At 38.0% G+C, this 22,159-nt stretch overlaps 1 protein-coding gene across 1 annotated transcript in view; it reads right to left on the bottom strand.

The window, feature by feature from the left end:
* The window catches only part of LOC149216267 (uncharacterized), a 181,941-nt gene that overhangs the window by 118,757 nt on the left and 41,025 nt on the right, over nt 1-22,159 (bottom strand). The window contains exons 10-11 of the mRNA XM_089392761.1: nt 9,306-9,389; nt 8,674-9,116 (exon numbers count right to left, since the gene is read on the bottom strand). Of these exons, the coding sequence (XP_089248887.1) occupies nt 8,674-9,116; nt 9,306-9,389 (527 nt within the window). The remainder of the gene's footprint in view (nt 1-8,673; nt 9,117-9,305; nt 9,390-22,159) is intronic.

Genomic DNA, 22,159 nt, shown 5'->3' with positions numbered 1-22,159 from the left:
ACAATTCATTGAGGTTGAGGAGACCTATCCATTGGGCTTCATGAGTCTACATTTGACAGAGGCCAGCCTTGACAATTTGTCCATAAGAAGAATAAATTCAAAATTCCATTTCTGCCTGTCAGAATGAGATGATCTTTATATCAAAATTGTACCTCTCTGAAAAAGGAATCCAATGCAATAATCATCTCCATCATATGAGCTGTCCTAAGGTGGAAGTTGGCCCTAGTTGCCAATTTTAACAAATAGCCATCCCAAACATATGTGTCGTAAATTGCCTACACAACATCAGCTAGAAAGACATTTGAAGGTAAGGCTTATGTGAAGTATTTTGGTGCCCTAGTATTAAATATGCTCCACTATGATACTTTTATGAATTCTTTACCTAATGATGTTGATCTCACTTGGTCTTGAGGGTATATGTCAAGTGGTTTCTCCCAAATACCATGGATCCATGGTTATGATATGTTTCTCATGCATAGGTGCTTAATCCAAAGTAAATATAGGAATGTACTATGACATAAACTTGCACTGAATGATCTTAGTTTTTTTTATAAGAAGACCCATTGGTGAACAGCATAGCCGTTGTATCACCATCCAAATAAATTTCAAGCATCAAAAACGAGTGGAGTCACGATGATTTTGAAAATAAACGCTGTAGACTGAAGTTCTACCCATTAAAAAATTACTATACTAATAAATTTTGATTAATTGAGACTATGAGCAAGATGCAAACAAATTTTAAGTTATAATATTAGCGGAATTCTATTAATTAGAATTAGTCAATAATAAAAATGATGATGAATGAAGCCTTCAGCCAAAGCACACGGGCTGAACAGTGAAAATATTTCAAGCTAGTTAAACAGTAAGAATTATTGACAGAAAAGATGAGGTTTAAAAATGATGTTTAATTGGAGTTTCAAAAGTGATGTTTCAGGACCTTACTCTATCTATTCGGCAGGTAGCTCATTCAATTAGGCTGGTCATACATAGAGAGATGGAAGGCTCCTTCACAGAAATCTCCAAGATCAATAAAGCATCCTGAGATTGATACTTAATTTGTCTAGCGATTCTTTCATAAGGCCTGTCAAAGAATTATGATTTTGATAATAAACGCTGTAGACTGTAGTTGTACCCATTAAAAACTTACTGTACCAAAAAATTTTGACTTATTGAGACTATGAGCAAGATGCAAACAAATTTAAGTTCTAATATTAGCGGAATTCTATTAAGTAGAATTAGTCAATAATAAAAATGATGATGAATGAAGCCTTCGCCCAAAGCACACAGGCTGAAAATATTTCAAGCAGAGTTAAACAGTAAGAATTATTGACAGAAAAGATGAGGTTTAAAATGATGTTTAATTGGAGTTTCAAAAGTGATGTTTCAGGACCTTCCTCTATCTATTCGGCAGGTAGCTCATTCAATTAGGCTGTCATGCATAGAGAGATGGAAGGCTCCTTCACAGAAAATCCCAAGATCAATAAAAGCATCCTGAGATTGATACTTAATTTGTCTGGCAATTCTTTGATAGGGCCTGTCAAGGAACCACCAGGGAAGTGTGGGGCGGGTGTGATTTTGGATGTTTCCTCCCTGCATTATTTTTCATTAAAATATGGAGCTTGTACCAGTATAAATAACAGCACTGAAGTGTATGCCTGGTGGTTGCCCCTGAAAATAGCTGCAGATAAAGGAATAAAGAAGCTTCAAGTGTTGGGAGACCCTAAACTACTTATGGATTGGCTAATGGAAAGAGTCACCTATCATATTTCACTCTGGGACCTATCTTACTTAGAGTTCTGGTGGTAAAGCAACATTTTCATTTCATTTCTTTTACCAAGATATACAGGGAATTCAACACAAAAGCCAACACTCTTTCAAAGGAAGCACTTTCCCTACAGGAAGGATACTTGCTGCTACAGAAATTCAAGGGGATGACCTCTTGGCTGCTTATCACTATTCACTTTTTGATAGATTGTGAACCTTGCCTAGATGAAAAGGTGTTAAATTTGGCAACTAGGGCCAAACTTCACCTTGGACGGCTCATCTGAACCAGCAGATATTTTTATTGGATTCCTCTCTCCGAGAGGTGTAGGATTGATCTAAAGATCATCTCATTCTGACATGTACAAATGGAATTATGAATTTATTTTGTTTATAGACAAATTGTCAAGGTCGGCCAGCGAAGTAATGTAGGCTCAAAAGCCCAACAGTCACATCTATTCATCCTCAACGTTTGGATATAAATACAAGGTGCCTCCTCCTCATTTAGACACTTCACTCACTCACATAGCCCTCTCTCCTTCATTGATTGGGTACGGATTTCTGAGGCAGCTCTCCGCGCGTGCAAAGAAAGAAGGGTTTCTGTCCCTGCATTGACCAGCATTGACCGGAGTTGCAAGAAGGCTATTTTGACGAGCGTTGACCTGTTTTGACTGCTTTTTGGTAAGGGAGATCTCTGTTTGGGTAGGCTGCATTTCTGGGCACAGAAATCGAGGTTGTTTGACCAGCGTTGACCACAGAAGTGTTTGCTGCAGTGTTGACTTTCGTTGACCAGATTTGACTAGATATTTTCGGACTGTTTTTGGGCTGATTTGACTAGTTGTTGGAGGCCAAGCCGACCGAGTTCGACAACTTTTTTGGGGGTCAAAATCTGCCCTGTTGAGCAGCGTTGACTTTCTAGTTAGGGCTTTCTGTTACTGTTGTTTGACTAGTCAGATTTCACTTTGATTGGGCAAGTGAATATTGTATATTGTACTCTCTTTCTCTCTACTAAACTTTTGAAGAATAATAAGATGAATTGATCAAGGGTTTCCCCACATTGGGGTTTGTCCTTGGCTAGTGCCATATCTTGTGTCCTCTTGTCTTGGTTTGTCTTCTACTGTTATTGTTTATGTTCTATCTTCATTTTACTATCATGTTGATGTGATTGCTAAACTGGATATTGATATTGGGCTAATAAAAAAATCTAAGTAAAATTTCTCTTGAGCATAGAACATACCATTGTTATCGAAAATTAACATGGTATCAGAGGTGAGGTTAAGACAAAACCCAAGCAAGAGTCAAAAGAGAAATCACTAAGATCCTTTGATCAAGGACAAAATTCAATGGCCTCCACATCCTACTTCAAATCTGATGACAAGCTTCATGATAAGTCGGATTATCATGCATGGAGATGATTTTAGAAGAGCAAGACGTTATGGACTATGTGAAGGGAAAGATTTCGGAAACACCTTCTAATGCATCAGTTGCTGCTAAGACAAATTACAAGAAAGGTGAAGTCAAAGCAAAGAAGATCATCAAAGATTCTATTCATAAGCACTTAGTTGCTTACATCTCTGATTTGAACACATCAAAGGAGATATATGACAAGTTGGTTGGCATGTTCAAATCTAGCAATGCAAACCAAGTTCTCTTTCTCAAAAACAAGATGAAGGATATAAAGAAGGGAAAAAGTGAAGACATTCAATCCTACTTCATGAGGATTACCGAGATCAAAAATGATCATCTTTCGATTGGAGAATCTATTGCGGATAGGGAGCTTACTATCATTGCCCTTGGAGGTCTCCCTCGTGAATGGCACGTGTTCAAAACCACTATTCTTAACAACGACAAGATTCCAGATTTTGAAGAATTGCTAACTAGATGTTCTCAAGAAGATATGCCTTCAAATAGGAATGATCCTACTACATTCTCTGCTCATGCTAAAAAGAAGAACAATGCGGGTCAAAAGAAGGAATGTCATGGAAGGTCGGGTTTCAAAAATGGAAGGAAGGAAAGATGCTTCATTTAAAACAAGTTTGGCATCTATACTAGGGAGTGTCCTAATAGAAGGGATACACCTCATGATGATGACAAACGCAACAACAACAATTTCAAGGGCAACAACAATCAAAGGAATGGCAGATTCAACAATAGAGGAAAAAGGATTGCTCACGCTCCTCACCAAGGAAATGGTCGCCCACTCAGGAGATCAAGAAACACCAGGTATGATGAATCTAATGTTGTTGATAACAAGCAAAAAGAATTTTATCTTATATCTACCCTCTATACTACATCTCCTTCGGACACTTTGGGAAATTGGTTGATTGATAGTGGTGCCTCAAGGCACTTCACTAGGTATAAGGAAGCTCTTTCAAATCTGATTGAAAAATATAAAAATTTGGATTTATCCTTGGAGGCAATGACACGTATCCCGTGAAGGGAGTTGGGAATGTTACTCTTCAATTGAATCAAGGTAACACCATTCATTACAAGAAGTACTATATGTAACCCATTTAAAGAAGAACCTGGTATCTATCTCGGCAACGAAGGACAAAGGATTCAAAGTGGCATTCATCGATGGAAAGGTACATATGTGGAATAAAAATTTCAAAGATGCATTTACACTTGGATTCAGGGTTGATAGCCTATATCAAGTTGGAGGAAGTCCATTGGGAGCTATGTCTTGTGACACATCACTTCAATCCGAATTATGGCACTGGAGGTTTTCTCGTCTACATTATAATGCTCTACCCAATGTGAGGAAGATGGTGACAGGTATGCCTGAATTTAAAGTAGAACATGAAGGAGTTTGGCAGGGGTGTGCCGAAGGAAAGCATACAAGGGGACCATTCCCCTCAAGTGGTAGCGAGACTACCGACATATTGCAATTGGTTCATTCTGATCTATCTAGTATGATGCCCATGAACTCATTCGGAGGATATATATATTATGTTATCTTTATGGATGATTTATCTCACAAGACTTGGATATATTTCTTGAAGAAGAAGGACGAGGTATTCTCATGGTTTCGTTCTTTCAAAGCTTTGGTGGAAAATCAAACCGCGAAGAAGATTAAAATATTGAGGAGCGATAATGGAACCGAATATAAATCAAATGAGTTCAATAATTATTGTAGAGACGCTGGCATTAAGAGGGAGACTACTACTGCATATACTCCCGAGCAAAATGATGTCGCTGAAAGGATGAACTGTTTTATCGTAGAAGCCACACGTGCCATGCTTCATGATCAAATCCTTTCGAAGTTCTTATGGGCCGAAGCTAAAAACGTTGCCCTGTATGTTCAAAATAAATGCCCTCATCAAGCGTTGGACTCCAAAACTCCTGAAGAAGTTTTCACCGGTAAGAAACCTGATGTTTCTCACTTTAGAATTTTTGGTAGTCCCGTATATTTTCATGTGCTGAAAGAAAATAGAAGCAAATTAGATGCTTCTGGGTAGAAAAGAGCATTTGTGGGCTACAATGAAACTTCTAAGGCATATAGAATATATGTCCCTGGTCAAAGAGAAGTGGAGATAAGTCATGATGTCAACTTTGATGAGGATGTTGCCCTTGGAAAGATTAGTAACCTTCCTCTTCCAAGGAGGGACAAAGAAGCAGATTCAGGAAAGCATGGAGAACCACAAGATGAGTTGATGCCCGATGCTTAAGGACCAATGGATCCCATTGATCCACCCCCTCATGAGCTCTCCTCCTCAAAAAGGAGACCATCATGGATTAGGGAAACTCTCGAAGATGTCGAGAGACATGTTGCACCTAGGCGCACATTTTGTGAAAGTAAGATGTCGAATAGGTACCAAGGGTACTTAACTGCAATGAGCACCATTGTTCAATCTGAGCCTAGCATGTTCGAAGAAGTTGTGAAGCACCAAGTCTCAAAGGATGCTATGAACGAAGAGTATGAGTCGATAATGAAGAATGATGTCTGGGATGTGGTCCCTAGACCCAAGGACAAATATGTTGTCACCTCGAAATGGCTCTACAAGATCGAGCATGGAGCTAATGGAAGTGCTAAAAAATTCAAGGCTAGATTTGTTGCTCGAGGCTTCTCTCAAAAGGAAGGTGTGGACTACGATGAGATATTTGCACCTATTCCCTGATACCACCATCCGTTCAATTATAGCCCTTGTTGCCTCGCAAGGATGGAATCTACACCAGATGGATGTCAGGACCGCCTTCTTACATGGTTCAATTAAGGAGGAAGGCTATGTAGAACAACCTGAGGGGTTTGAAGTTCAAGATCATCAGACAAATGTATGCAGATTGAAGAAAGCCCTCTATGGGTGGAAGCAGAATCCCCGAGTTCGGTATGAGAGGATCAAGAACTATTTGATGAAGTTGGGATTTACAACAAGTGAAGTTGATATGAACCTTTATTTTAAGGTTGAGAATGATAGACCTCTCATCTTGGTGCTTTATGTGGACGATCTCTTTCTAACGAGTGCAAACCCTCTTATTCATCAATGTAAGAGGGATTTGGCTTCCGAATTCGAGATGAAGGACCTAGGATTGATGCATTACTTCCTAGGGCTAGAGATCTGGCAAAAGCCAGGCAAGATTTTCCTTTCTCAAGGAAAATACATCGTGAAGCTACTTAAAAGATTTGGGATGGTGGACTGCAAGTCCATGACTACTCTGATGGAACTTAACTTCAAAAAGTTATGCAAAAGTGCTGCTGGGCCCGATTTGGGAAATCCTTCCAAGTATTGCCAACTCGTGGGGGCACTGATGTTCTTGGTGAACTCCCGTCCGGACATATGTTTTGCAGTGAATACATTGATTCAGTTTATGGTCGAGCCTCATCACATACATTGGATTGCTACCAAGAATCTCTTGAGATATCTCTTGGGCACAATCACTTATGGACTGAGATACATTGTCGAGAACGTGAGACTCCATGGATACTCTAATACAGACTGGGTTTACAGTGTGGTGGATCGTAAAAGCACATCTGCATGTTACTTCTCTCTAGGATCTGCTTCGATATCATGGATGAGCAAGAAGCAGAAGCCGGTTGCCTTGAGCACCGCTGAGGCCGAAACATTGCTACTAGTATGGCCTCCTGTGAAGTTGTTTGGTTGAGGAACCTCTTTAGTGAGTTGTTTGGACATGTGTTGGATACCATCGTGATCTATTGCAACAAGAAAAGTGGGATTCATCTTTCTGAGAATCCCATGTTTCATGACCGCTCCAAGTATATTGATATCAGGTACCACTTTATCCGGGAAATGGTAGAGCGGGGAGCAATAAAGCTTTGTCATATTGGGACTGATGATCAAGTCGCTGATATTCTTACGAAGCCCCTGGGGAAGGTCAAATTATTAACCTTCCGTGTAAGACTTCGAGTCGTGGAGAGACCCTCTTATGAGGGTCCCGTATGAGATGGATATTGAGCTCTAGGAGCTCTGAGGGGCTTGGGGTACTTCTTCGAGCGATGAGCGACCATAGGGTGAGTGGTTCACCTTCCCCTAATAGTGCGCGATGTACAGGGTGAGTGGTTCACCTTCCCCTATGATACCCCATGTTGAGATATGCATAGGATGAGTGGTTCACCTTCTCCTATCGCATATGAGCAGGATGAGTGGTTCACCTTCTCCTACTGGCACATCCTAACCATGTAGTCTGGGACTCATGGGAAGTACCTCTCATCTAGGCAATGAATAGGGAAATGAGGACAAGGACCATAGTACTACCGATGGATGCATTGTGTACTACCGTACTCCCTATGCTAGGATGTTTGATATTGATTTGAGATCAATGGAAACTGACTTTGAGTCAATTAAGTGTGGTATGACACACTCTCTATTATTGGAGACTAACTTCAGGTCAGTGGAGAATGGTATGATACATTCTCGATCATTTTTTCTTTCTTCATGGTTCAGCAAAGCAGAGCAGAGATAAGGATGGTACAGATTGTCAAATAGTTTGGGCGGTGAAGTTCTCCCTAGTTGAGAGGGAGTGTTAAATTTGGCAACTAGGGCCAAACTTCATTTTGGACAGATCATATGAGGCAACTGATATTTTTATTGGATTCTTCTCTCCGAGAGGTGTAGGATTGATCTAAAGATCATCTCATGTTGATGTGATTGCTAAACTGGATATTGATAATAGATATTGGGTTAACAAGAAAAGCGAAGTAAAATTGCTCCTCAGCATAGAACATACCAATGTTATCTAAAATTAACAAAAGGTCTTTTGGAGACATGTGAACCTTGCCTAGGTGAAAAGGTATTTTTGAAGACATGGATTTGAATCCTTCTTTTATGTAACGATAGAAAAAAATCCCAGTTGATCTCATTGAGTATCTATGTTTCAGAAGACTGTAATATGTAGAAGTACTGCTAGGACAAAGACAGTTTGTGGTCCTGGCCTTGTAGCTAAGGCCTGTATATTTCTATTTCTCCTAGAAATATCAAATATACAGCCTTTTTTCAAAAAGAAATCTATGGATAAGCTTCTTTTATTATAGATCGTCATTTACCTTTGAATTTGAAATATGTGCCAAACACGAGTATGAATTCTATGCATAAGATTACTTGAAACAAATGTCTACTTCTTTTGTTAAAACTTTAAAACAATGAGGCCATTTTTGTGTAGATGTCCATTGTCGGGATCCTACCACACACTATTTCCAAGAAATAGTATCCTGCCTGGCATATATAGGAAAAAGCCAACACACTAAAACAGCTAAATGTAGATGCCTCCTTTCCTTGTAAACAATATCTTGTCTCAATATGCCAGAAGTGTAGTTCCAAAATTTTCAAGAGACACATTTCAAATGCATGCAGTAGCAACTAACTTAATGTTGATCATTTCTTTCAGCTAGATATATTTTCTGCTATAAATTAGGATGCATGGAATCAAATTACATGGCAATCGAATTAAGGTGAGTACCTGATCTTGAAGGTTCGCAACAGAATTTGCATCATCATTGTCTACAAAGCCATTACTCAAGTTATCCAAATCATTTTCATCAAAACTCCCACTTTCGGTCAAACCTAAACTCCCATCTGAATCAGCATTCCCCCTGTTGACAGTACCTCCTAGAAGCTTTCCCTCTGTTGTAGATGCATCTTCTTCACGGTCACCATTATACAGCTTACGTGCAAGGCCTTTAGAGCTCTTCCAGAGACGTGGCTCTTTAGACCGTTCTTCAAGTGCAACTAACACTGTAGGACGATGCTTCTCTCGCAATTCTTGCAACCCGGTCTCATTCACTGACTGATACCCCATGCAAGCTGTTAAAACAAGCTGGCTGCTATCAAATGTTGAGCCCGCAAGAGATTGCAGCAGAGTAACTGCATCTCCTGCATCCTTCGTCGTGACCAGCACAGGGCCTACCACAAAAACATATCCATATCTATTAATTTACAAGATAAAAATCTATATTACCTTCAGTAAGGCAACGAATGTCAAACATAGAGAATTTTGAACATGGCAGATAATCCAAACTTCAAAAAGCTAAAACCACTAAATGAAATCTTATATTACCGACTTAAAATGGAAAGACAGGGATGATGCAGTACCATATAACTCCATAAGTGCAAGGGCAGTGCGAAACAGCATGGTGCGATTTCCTTGGTACAAAAGGACGTCCCATACTCTCAAAACTATAGCCAGATTGAAAAATATATAATATCCAGTTGTTAGGGAAAATATCGGCAAAAATATATTTTAAGCCAAAACAAACATGCCAAAGTGAAAAACTCTGTCAAGTATGAAAGAAATAACATGTTCTCAGCAATATCATCTTTCAACTATCAAAAACAACAGTTTCATCCAATGTTGCAAACATCATCACGGGGATAAAATTGGAAGGGTCCAAAAAACCAAAATATCATAAAAATCAGGAAATTGTCAGTAAAAATCGGCAAACATCAGCAAACTTAAGATACCACCATAATATCAGTAAAAATTGGCAAACATCAGCTAGGCCAAAAAATTGCGATTTCAGGACTTTATCACAATAAAATCAGGGTCTTTGCAACGATGGTTTAATAGGTAGGTGTTAGGATATAAATTTAGTAGGGCAGCTCAAAAATTAAGAAGGAAATTTAATAATATTCCATAATGATGTCCTGTCACCACTAGAGACCTTGCAAGGGGCAACCCTGAAACAAACATCTCGAGCAGCAAGCAACCCGTCCATCAGGACTCAGATCATCAGAAGAAAAAACAGACTGAAAGTGAGAACTACTTCAAACCTCATATGGATCCTCAGATAGAGAACCATCCGACCTGCAAAGACCAAGCACCCTATGCTTCCGCTTAAGAAAGTCAAAATCCCTCTGGAAATGAGATCCTTGGCAACCCTCACCATATTTTTCAATAAATACAGGACACTTTTTTCAAACAAAATATTCCTAATGATGTCATATACAATGTGCATATTTATTTTGTATTCATGTGGAGTACATGAATGACCAGATTGTGATGGAACCATTCCCTTTGAATCAGTTGTGGAAGATGGACTTGAAGCAGAAGGAAGAGAGTTACAAATACATAACTGTTAAACCTCTAATTCCAAATCTGATTTAATATTCCTAGTAGATTATTAACCCAGAAAATTAAAACTGAATCTACTAAATAAGAAATACACTAGAAATTTAACTCAGAAATTTTCAGCGGAAGCAAACACAGGAAGTAATTCTCACACAGAAATTTACCCTCCAATTTGACTTCACTTCATTAATCAGAACAGTGAAGTCTACTTAACTGGAAAAATAGTCCTGAAGAAATTTTACAAGCTATAGCAATTTCTGGGTTTCCTACACAGCACCTGTACAACTGGTATGACCTTCAGAATTTCCCTGATTCAGCTCCTTGAGTTGCTGCCTGCTGCAACCCCATCATACAGCCTGTAAAGGCTGATCTGAACTAATTTACAGCTAGGAGTACAAATCATTGTATGGCTGACCGGCTATGCTGGAAGTTGTATGGCCCTCTCTTGCAGCAATCTTCTGCTGTACAATCCACCTTTCATCCCTTCCGCTCGATCTGACTAGTTTGACCCTTCCTCTCTTGCTGATTGGTGTGACCTTCTCTAGATCAGATTGCTGGTTGATTCTACTTGCTGCAATTATTGCTTTCTGTAATATTCTATGAACCTCTGAACACTTTGGATGAAAGTCCCTTATCATCCACAATGTATTCACTCTATGCACTCTCATTCACTGAGAAAATGCTTTTCTCAAATCTGTCCTCTTGTCTCCTTACGCTGCCTTTTATAATTCTATTGAGCTAAACCTCTAATCGCAATATTCAAAGTGATTGATGAATAGTATTAAATCTCACCTCACTTGAGATCAACAATTGAGATAAAGTCTAAGTCACTAAGGTAATTAACTTCCATTTCGTTAGACTTTCTTAGCTCAATAGCCAACATTAATTGTTGACTTTAACTAATACACTTTCCCTAATTTAGACTTTGGAATACTATAAAAAATAACTTACTCAATTAATTGAGGTTAATTAAGCATGTTTCTTAAGTGAGAGTTGGGACAACTCTTACCTGCTTGACACCTAGCCTATGTAGAAGTACATGTTTGCCGCTAAACCTCCCTCTTAGCAAGGAAGGTATTGTACATCATTTCTGGGTTATCTCTATAGAAGAAAAACTTCCCTTTTACAAAGGACTTCGTTAGAATACATGAATCCTGCTCATTTATGGAGATATATTGAAGCTTCACTGGTCCTTTCTAGATCTTGTAATATGAATATAAATACTTAATAATTAATAGATAATATTGATTAGTAAACTGAAGAGGCATGTCTCTAATGTTGAAGAATCTAGGGCAATTAGGTATAGTAGGATTCTTCCTTACTTGATAACAATTTGTGGAGTCTTTTTACTTTTTCTTGTTAGCTTGATCTTCTTATTATTATTATTAATGCATGTGTGTGTACTTCATCAAACTGCTATCAAAACATAAGAACAAGAACACAAGATGTTGGCTCTTTGGCATGGCCAAAACCTCTATTCCCTTGAGAGGAAAACCCTTTGGTAAGTTCTCTCTTATGGAAGCTTCTTTCTCGATCAATGCCAAACCCTAGTTCCTTGACTAGAAGATCCTCCAAGCACAAGTCAAGTCCTTCCTTTCCTCAACACTATGTTCCCTGGCACTTTGTCTACCTCCTTCCGGCACTTCGTCCTTCTTCCAGCAGTTCGTTCTTCCTTCTCTATTAGTAGATCTTATAGATGAGGTACTTATCTTTAGTGATCTCCTTCACCTAAGAATATTTCTTCCTTCTCTTAATCAATCGAGTCTCTTTCTTGAAGTATAGTGGTAGGCTGAGTGTGACAACACTGCAGCCCTAATTCTCGCATGTGTGAGAGTTCTTGTTGTAGTTAAAGAGCTCCTTCTAACTTCGCTTGAGATCCTTCTCTCTTCCCTTGGATAGGAGGGCTAGTAGGCCTAGTTTGAAGCCCAAACAATGATGGATGAGCAACCTAAATGGTGTTGCTTTGGTTACCACACTCAACCCTTCTATTCCTCGCACATGTGGCTGCATCTTATCCTAAAACAGTCATTCAGCTATCTTTCCTCCTTCGCTGCTCTAGAGGCTCCCTTAAACTTGACTTTTCCACCCTTTACTTGGTTGCACTTGCTCACTGATTTCAGAGATGATCTTCACTATCTTTGGAGGAGTGGAAAACCTCTAAATATAGAGGATTTTCCCTCCTTTAGGCTGACTTATAGGCCGACTTGCTGCATTGAGGCCGACCTGACTTTCTTTGTTGCAATAGGTGCTTTTAATGGTGTCATTGCTTCTTTAGATGGTGTCTTTGCCTGGAGGATACTTGGCTTTGCTTGGAGGCATCTTCTTTGACTTTTATACATAATGTAACTTACCCTTAATGTCTTTAACATAATTCTTTTGACTCTTTGACTCACCTATAGCACTTTGACATGTGCTAGACCTACTTCAATAAGCAAGAAACTCATTGACATATATTATAAAAATAATATTTCTTGAATGAATGAATACAAATATCAAAAGTACATTTATGAAGACCGAACTAGTTACATTTCCTTCAATACTTCCTCTTAACTAGGGAGGTGGTATTCATACAACATTACAAGGTGTTTGGCTATTGTTTCAATTGTGAAGAATTCACATAAGAGAAACCGGATTTGCAATCCATCTGTTATAGCATCATGTCAATCAGCATTGTCATAGTGCAAGGCCTTGACTAACAACTCCATCTCTTCATGAGATCATGAGCTACAATGTTGGCAAGACCAGTGATTTATAGACACCTTCATCATTATCTCTCAAGGTACATACCCACCCAGGTGTTCACTGAGTATGACCTTCTAGGACTATTCTTATCTTGGGTTCCCAACCCTCAAAGAATATCGGTCCTCTTACCTACTCTTGTCTTGGATGTTGCACACATCCTCAAAGAGTATCAGATGCCAGATGATCACCCAATCTTCCCATTCTTTCTTGCCAAGTGAAGACAAGAATGGTGTATCTATCTTGTGTCTACATTTCCATTCATGGACTTCATCTAGACTTACAGTTGTTAGTCCTGGTCTAGTGCATGACCCATGAAATGGAAAAACACAATTGTCACTACATTGTAATCAGGGGTGATCCATAACTCCCTCTTAATCAGGGACTTGTCAGAGCTCCCTCTTAAGTAGGGACTCTTTCATTCATCATCAACTTCTTCGGGGGTCTTTCAGTTGCTTGATCTCCTTCCTGTCTTTGATGTCATGAAATCTTTGTTCGAACTTCTTCTAGGTAGGGCACCATCCATCAATCACTTTCATTCCCGGTTTGTCATGTCATTGTTTCCTTTCTGGAAAGTGACTTTCTTGTCATACATCAGGTTTTCTTGTCATTTGGCTACTCCTTTGTCATTTGTCCACGCTTCAGAGTACATTTCTCATGGATGCTTTGTCTCACTTGCTTGCTCACATGCTTCGACCTAGTAGCCCATCATGACTTCATCCTGATGTTGCTTCAACATTGCTTTTTCTTTTGTTGGATGGCTTCTTCATCACGACATCTTTGTAGAGTAGAATCAATTATCTGCATATTTCATATCTCCAAGGCCTTCATAGGTGTCAAGGGTCCTTCCTTCCTTTGTTAAAGTTGTCATGCCTTCTTTCGAGAGATATCTTCAAAGTATCTTGTCAAATAGTGATTCTCAGTGATCATGGTGTTCTTCACATGCGTGATCTCTTTCTTCATTTGCTCCTTCTTAGATAGATAGGTCAACCATCTTATGCTTCTTGTGAGAGAATTTCTTCACTGCTTGCTTCCTGGACTAGTCATCATTTCTTCTTGCTTCGTAGTCAGCGATCATATACTCCTTATGTGAGCATATTCTTTTGTTGACCTTTATTGCATTGTAGTAAATGCCTTCAAGCATGTTCGTGGTGAAAGAGATTCTTTCATACTGGATCATGTTATAGAACTATTCCCATGACTCAATAATATACAAATGATAACATGACTAAACTTTGATGCATACATACCTCATCTTGATTCTCCTTTGATCATCTTAGCTTCATTTGGTTGTCCTTGGTGTGGCCCTTCTTGCTTCATCTTAGCTTGCCTGCATATCATCCTTTTCTTGAATCCCATGAATGGGATTCCCAATGAGACATCTTCTTTGGTTCATGAACCTTTTTTTGAAGATTCCATCATAGGATCTTAAAGACCCTTGCCTTGCAAATGTTTCTTTTCTTTTGATGATGGAGGTCTTCTAAGATTCTTAATCATGATCAATTTTCTTTCATCGTGGATGAGGTCCTATACTAGGTATGCTCCTTCTACATGAATATTTTGAGCTACATCTACCATGCTCCTATATTTTGGAACATATTTCTAATCATGCATTTTATTCTCATTATAAATGCTACTTATTAATGAGTATCGAGAACTCTATGTACTTCATGCTTCTAGATTCTAGAAAATGTTTCTAGTCATGCAATTTTATTTTGTTCCTACATGCTCCTATCCTACTCAAAACCTTGAAAGAAGACTTGAAGTAAAGAGTGCCTTAGTCATAGTAGAGATCCGGAGGATCTTCCTTCTTTTGCTTCTTTTCTTCTTCTTTCACCTCTTGAGTCATGTGAGCTTCTTCCCTCTTTCTTTTGTTGTTGTCGTCCTTCTTAAGCTTAGGCCAATTCCTTTTGTAGTGTCCATATTCTTGACATCCAAAACATTGGATTTTGAACACGTCTTTGTTGCTTGTTCTTCATGGACCAAATTTGCCAAATTTTCCCTTTCTCTTGCCCATGGTAGCAAATGCTTGCTCGTTTGATCCCACATCTTCCTTTGCTTTAAGTCTGGTTTCCTTTGTCCTGCATAGAGACCACATTTCATTGAGTGTGGTTGCTTCCTTCTTGGCATATATGCTTGATGTGAAGTTGCCCCGATCCTCAAGTAGAGCATTGAGTACTACAGTTGTCATCTCTCTGTTAGACATGACTTCCCCAAGCTCTTGAAGTTGATCTCTCATTTCAGATATTTTCATGAAGTCGGGAGTTAATCCTTCCTTTGTTATCTTCATCTTGTATAATTCATTCCTTAGAGATATTACTTCTCTGATTGTGGATACCGAGCATAGCTCTACTAGCTTATCATAAATTTCTTTTGATATTGCAAATTTGGAGACATAAGGAATGAGAGAGTCTTTGATTGATTCTATTAGAATCCTTTGAGCTCTTGTCTCATCCTTATTGTACTTAGCTAAGGCTTGGGTTTGTTCCTTAGAAGGGATAGTGATATTCCCATTGACATGTTATATGAGTTCATTCTCTTTGAGAAGTAAATCAGTCCTCTTCATCCATGCAAGAAAGTTATTGGTACCTACCAATTTGATGCTTTCCTTGCAAAAAGACATTGATGTATATTCGGAAGGGGACATATACTTGATAGATTTTGAGATGTAGTGGATTTGCTTTCTCCTTGAAGACTTGGTGGCTTGCCTTCCTAGGATCTTGATGTTCTTCAAGTTGTCTTCTCCAAGTGGACTTGCTTGATGACTTGTAGCTTGATGTAGGTCCTGCTTCAATTTTCTCTTCTTTGTAGGTGCCTTTATATAAGGCTCTTCTTCTTGCTATGTAGTCTTCCTTGATGAATGATAGATGATAGGCCTTCATTTCCTTGAGTAGATTTGGCTTGATGCTTCAACCTTGTAGATGCCTTTCCTTGATGAGTGTTCTTGAGTTGCCCTTTCCTTGATGTGTCACCTTACCTCTGATTCCATGTTGAAGAATCTAGGGCAATTAGGTATACTAGGATTCTTCGTTACTTGATAACAATTTGTGGAGTCTTTAATTTTTCTTGTTAGCTTAATCTTCTTCTTCTTATTATTAATGCATGTGGGTGCACTTCATCAAACTGCTATCAAAACATAAGAACAAGAACACAAGATGTTGGCTCTCTGCCAGGGCCAAAACCTCCCTTCTCTTGAGAGGAAAACCCTTTGGTAAGTTTTCTCTAATGGAAACTTCTTTCTTGATCAATGCCAAACCCTAGACCCTTGACTAGAAGATCCTCCAAGCACAAGTCAATTCCTTCCTTTCCTCAGCGCTATGTTCCCAGCACTTTTTTCTACCTCCTTCCGGCACTTCATCCTTCTTCTAGCAGTTCTTTCTTCGTTCTCTATTAGTAGATCTTATAGATGAGGTACTTATCTTTAGTGATCTCCTTCACCTAAGAATATTTCTTCCTGCTCTTGATCAATCGAGCCTCTTTCTTGAAGTATAGTGGTAGGCTGAGTGTGACAGCACTGCAGCCCTAATTCTCGCACAGGTGAGAGTTCTTGTAGTTATAGAGCTCCTTCTAACTTCGCTTGAGGTCCTTCACTCTTCGCTTGGATAGGAGGGCTAGTAGGCCTAGTTTGAAGCCCAAACAATGATGGATGAGAAACCTTAATGTTGTTGCTGCAGTGACCACAATCAACCCTTCAATTCCTTGCACGTGTGGCTACAGCTTACCCGAAAACAGTATGTTATACTTCGGTTATCTTTCCTCCTTCGCTGCTCTAGAGGCTCCCTTAAACTTGACTTTTCCACCCTTTACTTGGCTGCACTTGCTCGCTGATTTCAGAGATGATCTTCACTATCTTTGGAGGAGTGGACAACCTCTAAATATAGAGGATTGTCCCTCCTTTAGGCTGACTTATAGGCCGACCTGACTTTTTTTGCTACAATAGGTGCTTTTAATGGTGTCATTGCTTCTTTAGATGGTGTCTTTGCCTGGAGGATACTTGACTTTGCTTGGAGGCGTCTTCTTTGACTTTTATACATAAATATACATAATGTAACTTACCCTTAAGGTCTTCAACATAATTCTTTTGACTCTTTGACTCACCTATAGCACTTTGACATGTGCTAGACCTACTTCAATAAGCAAGAAACTCATTGACATATATTATAAAAATAATATTTCTTGCATGAATGAATACAAATATCAAAAGTACATTTCTGGAGACCAAACCTAGTTACATTTCCTTCAACATGTAAGGACATGGCCATTCATGAAGGGGCAACTGTCTAAGTATTAAGTGGGCTCTCATTCGTAATCAATATCATATCTCATAGTGGATGGTTGCAGAAGACTGACAAGAGTGGCTAGCAAGGGCAGCAACAGTTGTGGATGGGGGGGTTTCCCCTATAATGGGAGCATGTGGTGGGAAAGGCGGTGGTCATGGCTATAGTTGCAGATTTGATTTCGGCTACGGCTGTGGTGGTGCAACTTAATATTTCTCTTTTAACTTGAATTATTGATTCTATACGTTTTTTTAAATCTTTTCACTATTTTATTTCTTTTTATCTCTTTTTATAATTTCTAATCCTTTTTTATTTTCATTTTTTGTTTTTATTTGCAAGGCTACATACTCATGGGTGAACAATAGCGAAGTAGTACCATGAGGGAAAGGTGAAAAGAACCCCCAATGGAGAGTGAAATAGAACATGAAGCTGTAAGCTCCCAAGCTGTGGGAGGAAAATTAGATCTTTGACTGTGTGCCTGTTGAAGAATGAGTTGGCGACTAGAGTTGTATAACAATCTTTCCTACTTTATAAATCAGTCTTTCGTCAATTTGACCGGATCCAACCAAATTATCAATAGATTGAAATTGACAAATTTGCCTATAAATAGCTAATCAAATTGTATCAGCGTCTATAACTAATTTCTTGGAAGAGAGGGCTAATGATAGGATAACCAACACATTGTAAACGTATGATTATTACACTTAGAATCGGTGATTCTATTCCACTCTTTTTAAAACAATAAGATTTCAAAATTGAAACTAAATGGCCATCCATTCATATAGAATTTTAACTTTGGATACACGCAATAGATCTGTATTAGGTTTCAGTGGAAGAGTGCAGTTGCACCCGCAAAGGAAATTGACCTCTAGACAACATCATTGTGGGAAAGGCCTTTTATCTTTTTTTAATTATTTTTTTCCTTTATGGCCAAAGGCCTGAATGACGAACCCAGCAGAATGGAGAAATTCAAAGAGTTGTGTAGCAAAACACTTCTATCACAACAACAAGAAAGATGACAAAACGTTGATAGCCAAAGGCCGAATCAGATTGGCTCTGGTACCATTATAACAAACAAGTTTTGTATAAGCAACAGAAATATTTATAAAGAAATGTTTGAATATTTATAAAGAAATGTTTGAATGTACAAGAAATATGAGATATGATATTGATTACAAATGAGGGCTCGCTTATATACCTAGGTAGGTACCCCTTCAAGAACAATGATGTCAGTAGAGAAATGTCTATTCAATTTACTAATCATTGAAGAAATTTCAACCCCCACTTCGGTTATCAATTTTCCTTATCACTCCATGCATTTAGTTTTAAATTCAAGCATGATAAAAATTCTAAAATCTGGAAATGACAATAATTTTCTGAAAACACAAATTTAGAGATTTCACAATTGTTGAAATTGCAGAAATAAAACACAGCAAATTTATGACCGCCGCACACAAAAAATAACATAGTGATTTTTGGTCAATGTGACCTTGGAAAAACCCCCTACAACTCTTGGGGAAAACCAGTTTGAGAGCTCTTCTTTATTTCTAAAAATGCTTTTACAGAAAAACTGAAATACACAATAAAAATTCCAGCAACCACAAATTACAACTTATCTCGATTTTCGTGCTTGAACTCCACCTCGAAACTCGTGTCAATCGGCAAATAGCCAAAACAAAAATTTTTACAACAATAAAACAACATTAAATATTGTATGCCTAGCCTCAAAAAATGTGCCCAAAACTTCTTGTCCCTCTTCTTTGATTTTTGTGTCTTTCTCCTGCTATATGGTTTTTCCTTGGGATGCGTGCCAATAAATGTTCCCGCCTAGATTTGTTGAAATGTCTTCTTGCTGCTCTCCTTCACATCCTCACTGCTCAGAAATTTTCTCCTTGCTCTCTCTTATCTTTCTCTCAAATGCTCATGAAAGAATGAATTGATCTTTTCCTCTTCTCTTCTCTTTTTATTATCTAAATGACCTTTTGGGTTACCCTAAGATCTAATGGCTGAGATTCATTTAGATCTAAGGATAAGATTAAATGTGCATTTAATTCTCACTTTCTACTTTTTAACTCACCCACTTAAATAAAGACCCACTTAGCCTTTTATTTCCATAGTCACTTTTTCACTTTCTAATTCTTCATTGACTTTAATAGAGTCACCTTCAAATTAGAATGTAACTTTATCACTTATAAAGTCACTTTTAAATTAGAATGTAACTTTACCACTTATAAAGTCACTTTTAAATTAAATTGACTTTACCACTTATAAAGTCATTTTAGGAGAAAAGTAAAAAATAAATTTGGACACTTTTCCCTAGGCCAAAAGATCAAAACCTTAGGGAACCATTTGTCCTCTGGTACCCAAATTTTAACAATCATTATTAACTATTAATTATTAATTATTTATATTCATAACATTGCCTTCCCCTTTAGAAAAGCTTTGTCCTCAAAGCTTATTAATGAAAAGGCTTGATATCTTTTTTGTCTCATAATGTCTCTTCGTCTTCTCAACTTGTGGAACTATCATCTTCGATGATACAAGACGATATGAACTTTTGAGTGTGGTACAAAATTGTCACACAGTAAAATGATCTAGCCATCCCAAATTAATCTTCTATGGAATCTTGCAGTTACTGGAAAACTTGGGATGAATTGCTATCATAGGACTAGATTATGGTGACATCAATATTCTTTGGAACATAAGTCACTTGTCTCTAGTCTGAGTGATATGGATTTGCAAATTGGTTGAAATGTCTGCTTTTATGATTTGGGTGTCGATAAGGAGTTCTTGTGATTTGATTTCCCCTTATCATATTTGTGGCAATCTCTTTATTTACTTGAGGCATCTAATTTTCTTTAGGTACAGAAGTCACTTGGTTAATCGTTGGATCATCACTTGAAATCTTTGTCGTTTGAACAACAACATTTGAATATGTTTTTACTTCAACCAGTTTGGGATCGTTTTAAATCATGATATTATCTAGATTAGTGTTTGTTCCCTTTTCTTCAACTTGGGTTGTTTCGTTTAAAAACTTCGATTTTGTCATAAGTTCTTCTAATTCATTCTTCGATGATTTCTTATCATTTTTAAATTTCTTAATTTGAGTGAGTAGATTAATATTGTGATTTTTGAGACATAATAGTTCTTCATTTTCTAAGTCAACTTTATTTTGGCATTCAAGCTTATCATCTTTTAAACACTCAATTTGTTTTGATAACCTTTGACTAAGTTTTTTAAAGCACAAATTTTCTTCTTCTTACTTTGATAAATTCTTGTTGAATTTTCTCTTGACACATTTTTTCTTGTTCTAATTTTTCCTTTGTAGCATTGGCTTTCTTGCCCTGTGCAAATAGTTTATGGTTGTGATCGTTTAAGTGAGAAATTTCTTTGTTTTTATCTTTAGTAACTTCATTAAATTCTTGTTGCATCTTGGATATTGATTGTTGACTGTCCCAACTAATTATATTTGATAAATCGTTCAAGTCCTTGGATGAATGGATTATCAAATTGAACTATTGTAATGTCCTAAAGTGCCACCTTCGTTTTATTGAGAAAAGTGGAAAACTTATTTTTTGTGTTTAAACTTTAATATGAAAGTAACCAATCCTTTGAACCAAGGTAAACTAAGAATTATGTCAATTTCTTTTTCATACATAGTTATGACTCTAAATTGAGATATACATTCATAATGATCAACTATCACTTGTAAACCATTAATTTCAAACTCTTTCTTACCTAAAATAACTTCTTTCACATTTAGCTCTAGAATTGCTAGTTAATTTGCCAAATTAATACTTATGTAATTTTCCTTCCCGTTATGATAACAATATTAATCTCTTTCCCTTGAATACCCCTTTTAATGTAAATAATTTGTGATTTAGCCCCAAGGGTTATCTCAATTAATAGAGTCCCCATTGTTAAAGCACCTTTGTTACTGAGAGGTCACAGGTTCAATTCTCTTGGCACCTTCGAGGTCAAGCTCTGTAGTTGAGCTGGCAGGAAGTGATCCTTTCGGGTGGATCTTTTTGTTACAAATATTATGTGGACGTAGTAGTCACCGATCTCTAAGGTTCGTGAACCACATAGAAGAAATTAAAAAAAAAAATGTGATCTATAATTGGAAGACCATTATAACAAAATCTTCCTTCTTTCATCTCCGGATTAAAATCCATTCTTTTTACTTCAGTGAAAGGGCTAATGGGAGTTGGTGGTTTCCGAAGGCTAATAAAATTGGTTGGCAAGGGCAACAACAGCTGTGGATGGGGGGCAGTTGACCTAACAGTGGGAGCATGCGGCGAGAGTGGCAGTGGTCGAGGTTGCAACTGCAATTGCAATTGCGGTTGGATTCAGTTGCGTCTGCCTTCTGGGAATGAGAAAAGTCAATTGCCACCCACTAGTTCATTAATTTTGAGCCTACTAGTTTTGAGGGAGCAACTAACCTGTAGGTTTCAAGGGATACCATCATGAAGGAGTATCACTCCATTATGAAGAATGATGTGTGGGATATAGTTATGAGACTAGAAAGAAATTCAATGGTGAGCTCCAGGTGGATCTTCAAGATCAACCATTTTGCGAATAGTAGCATAGAGAAATACAAAACAAGTTTTGTGGTGTGAATGGGTTCTACAAGAAGGAGGGAATGGACTACGAGGAGACTACGTAATCAATATCATATCGCATAGTGGATGGATGCATATAGGTTGGGATGTCTGCATTTATGTCCTTCGTCTCTAGAAGGGACTCCAACAACTTCTTGACTCCCCAAACTTGACATCCCGACTCACCATGGTCTTCCTCTTTGCTAGAATGAAGACTCTATATGCCATTGGGCCTCATTATAGCCCACAAATATGCCATTC

The sequence above is a fragment of the Pinus tabuliformis genome, chromosome 1_1 (genome assembly GCF_031772625.1).
Source record: "Pinus tabuliformis cultivar Carrire ecotype Pingquan chromosome 1_1, CPIR1, whole genome shotgun sequence".
NCBI classification, from domain to species: Eukaryota; Viridiplantae; Streptophyta; class Pinopsida; order Pinales; family Pinaceae; genus Pinus; species Pinus tabuliformis.
The sequence above is the reverse complement of the archived record's forward strand: the minus strand, read 5'-3'. Positions and strand labels throughout refer to the sequence as shown.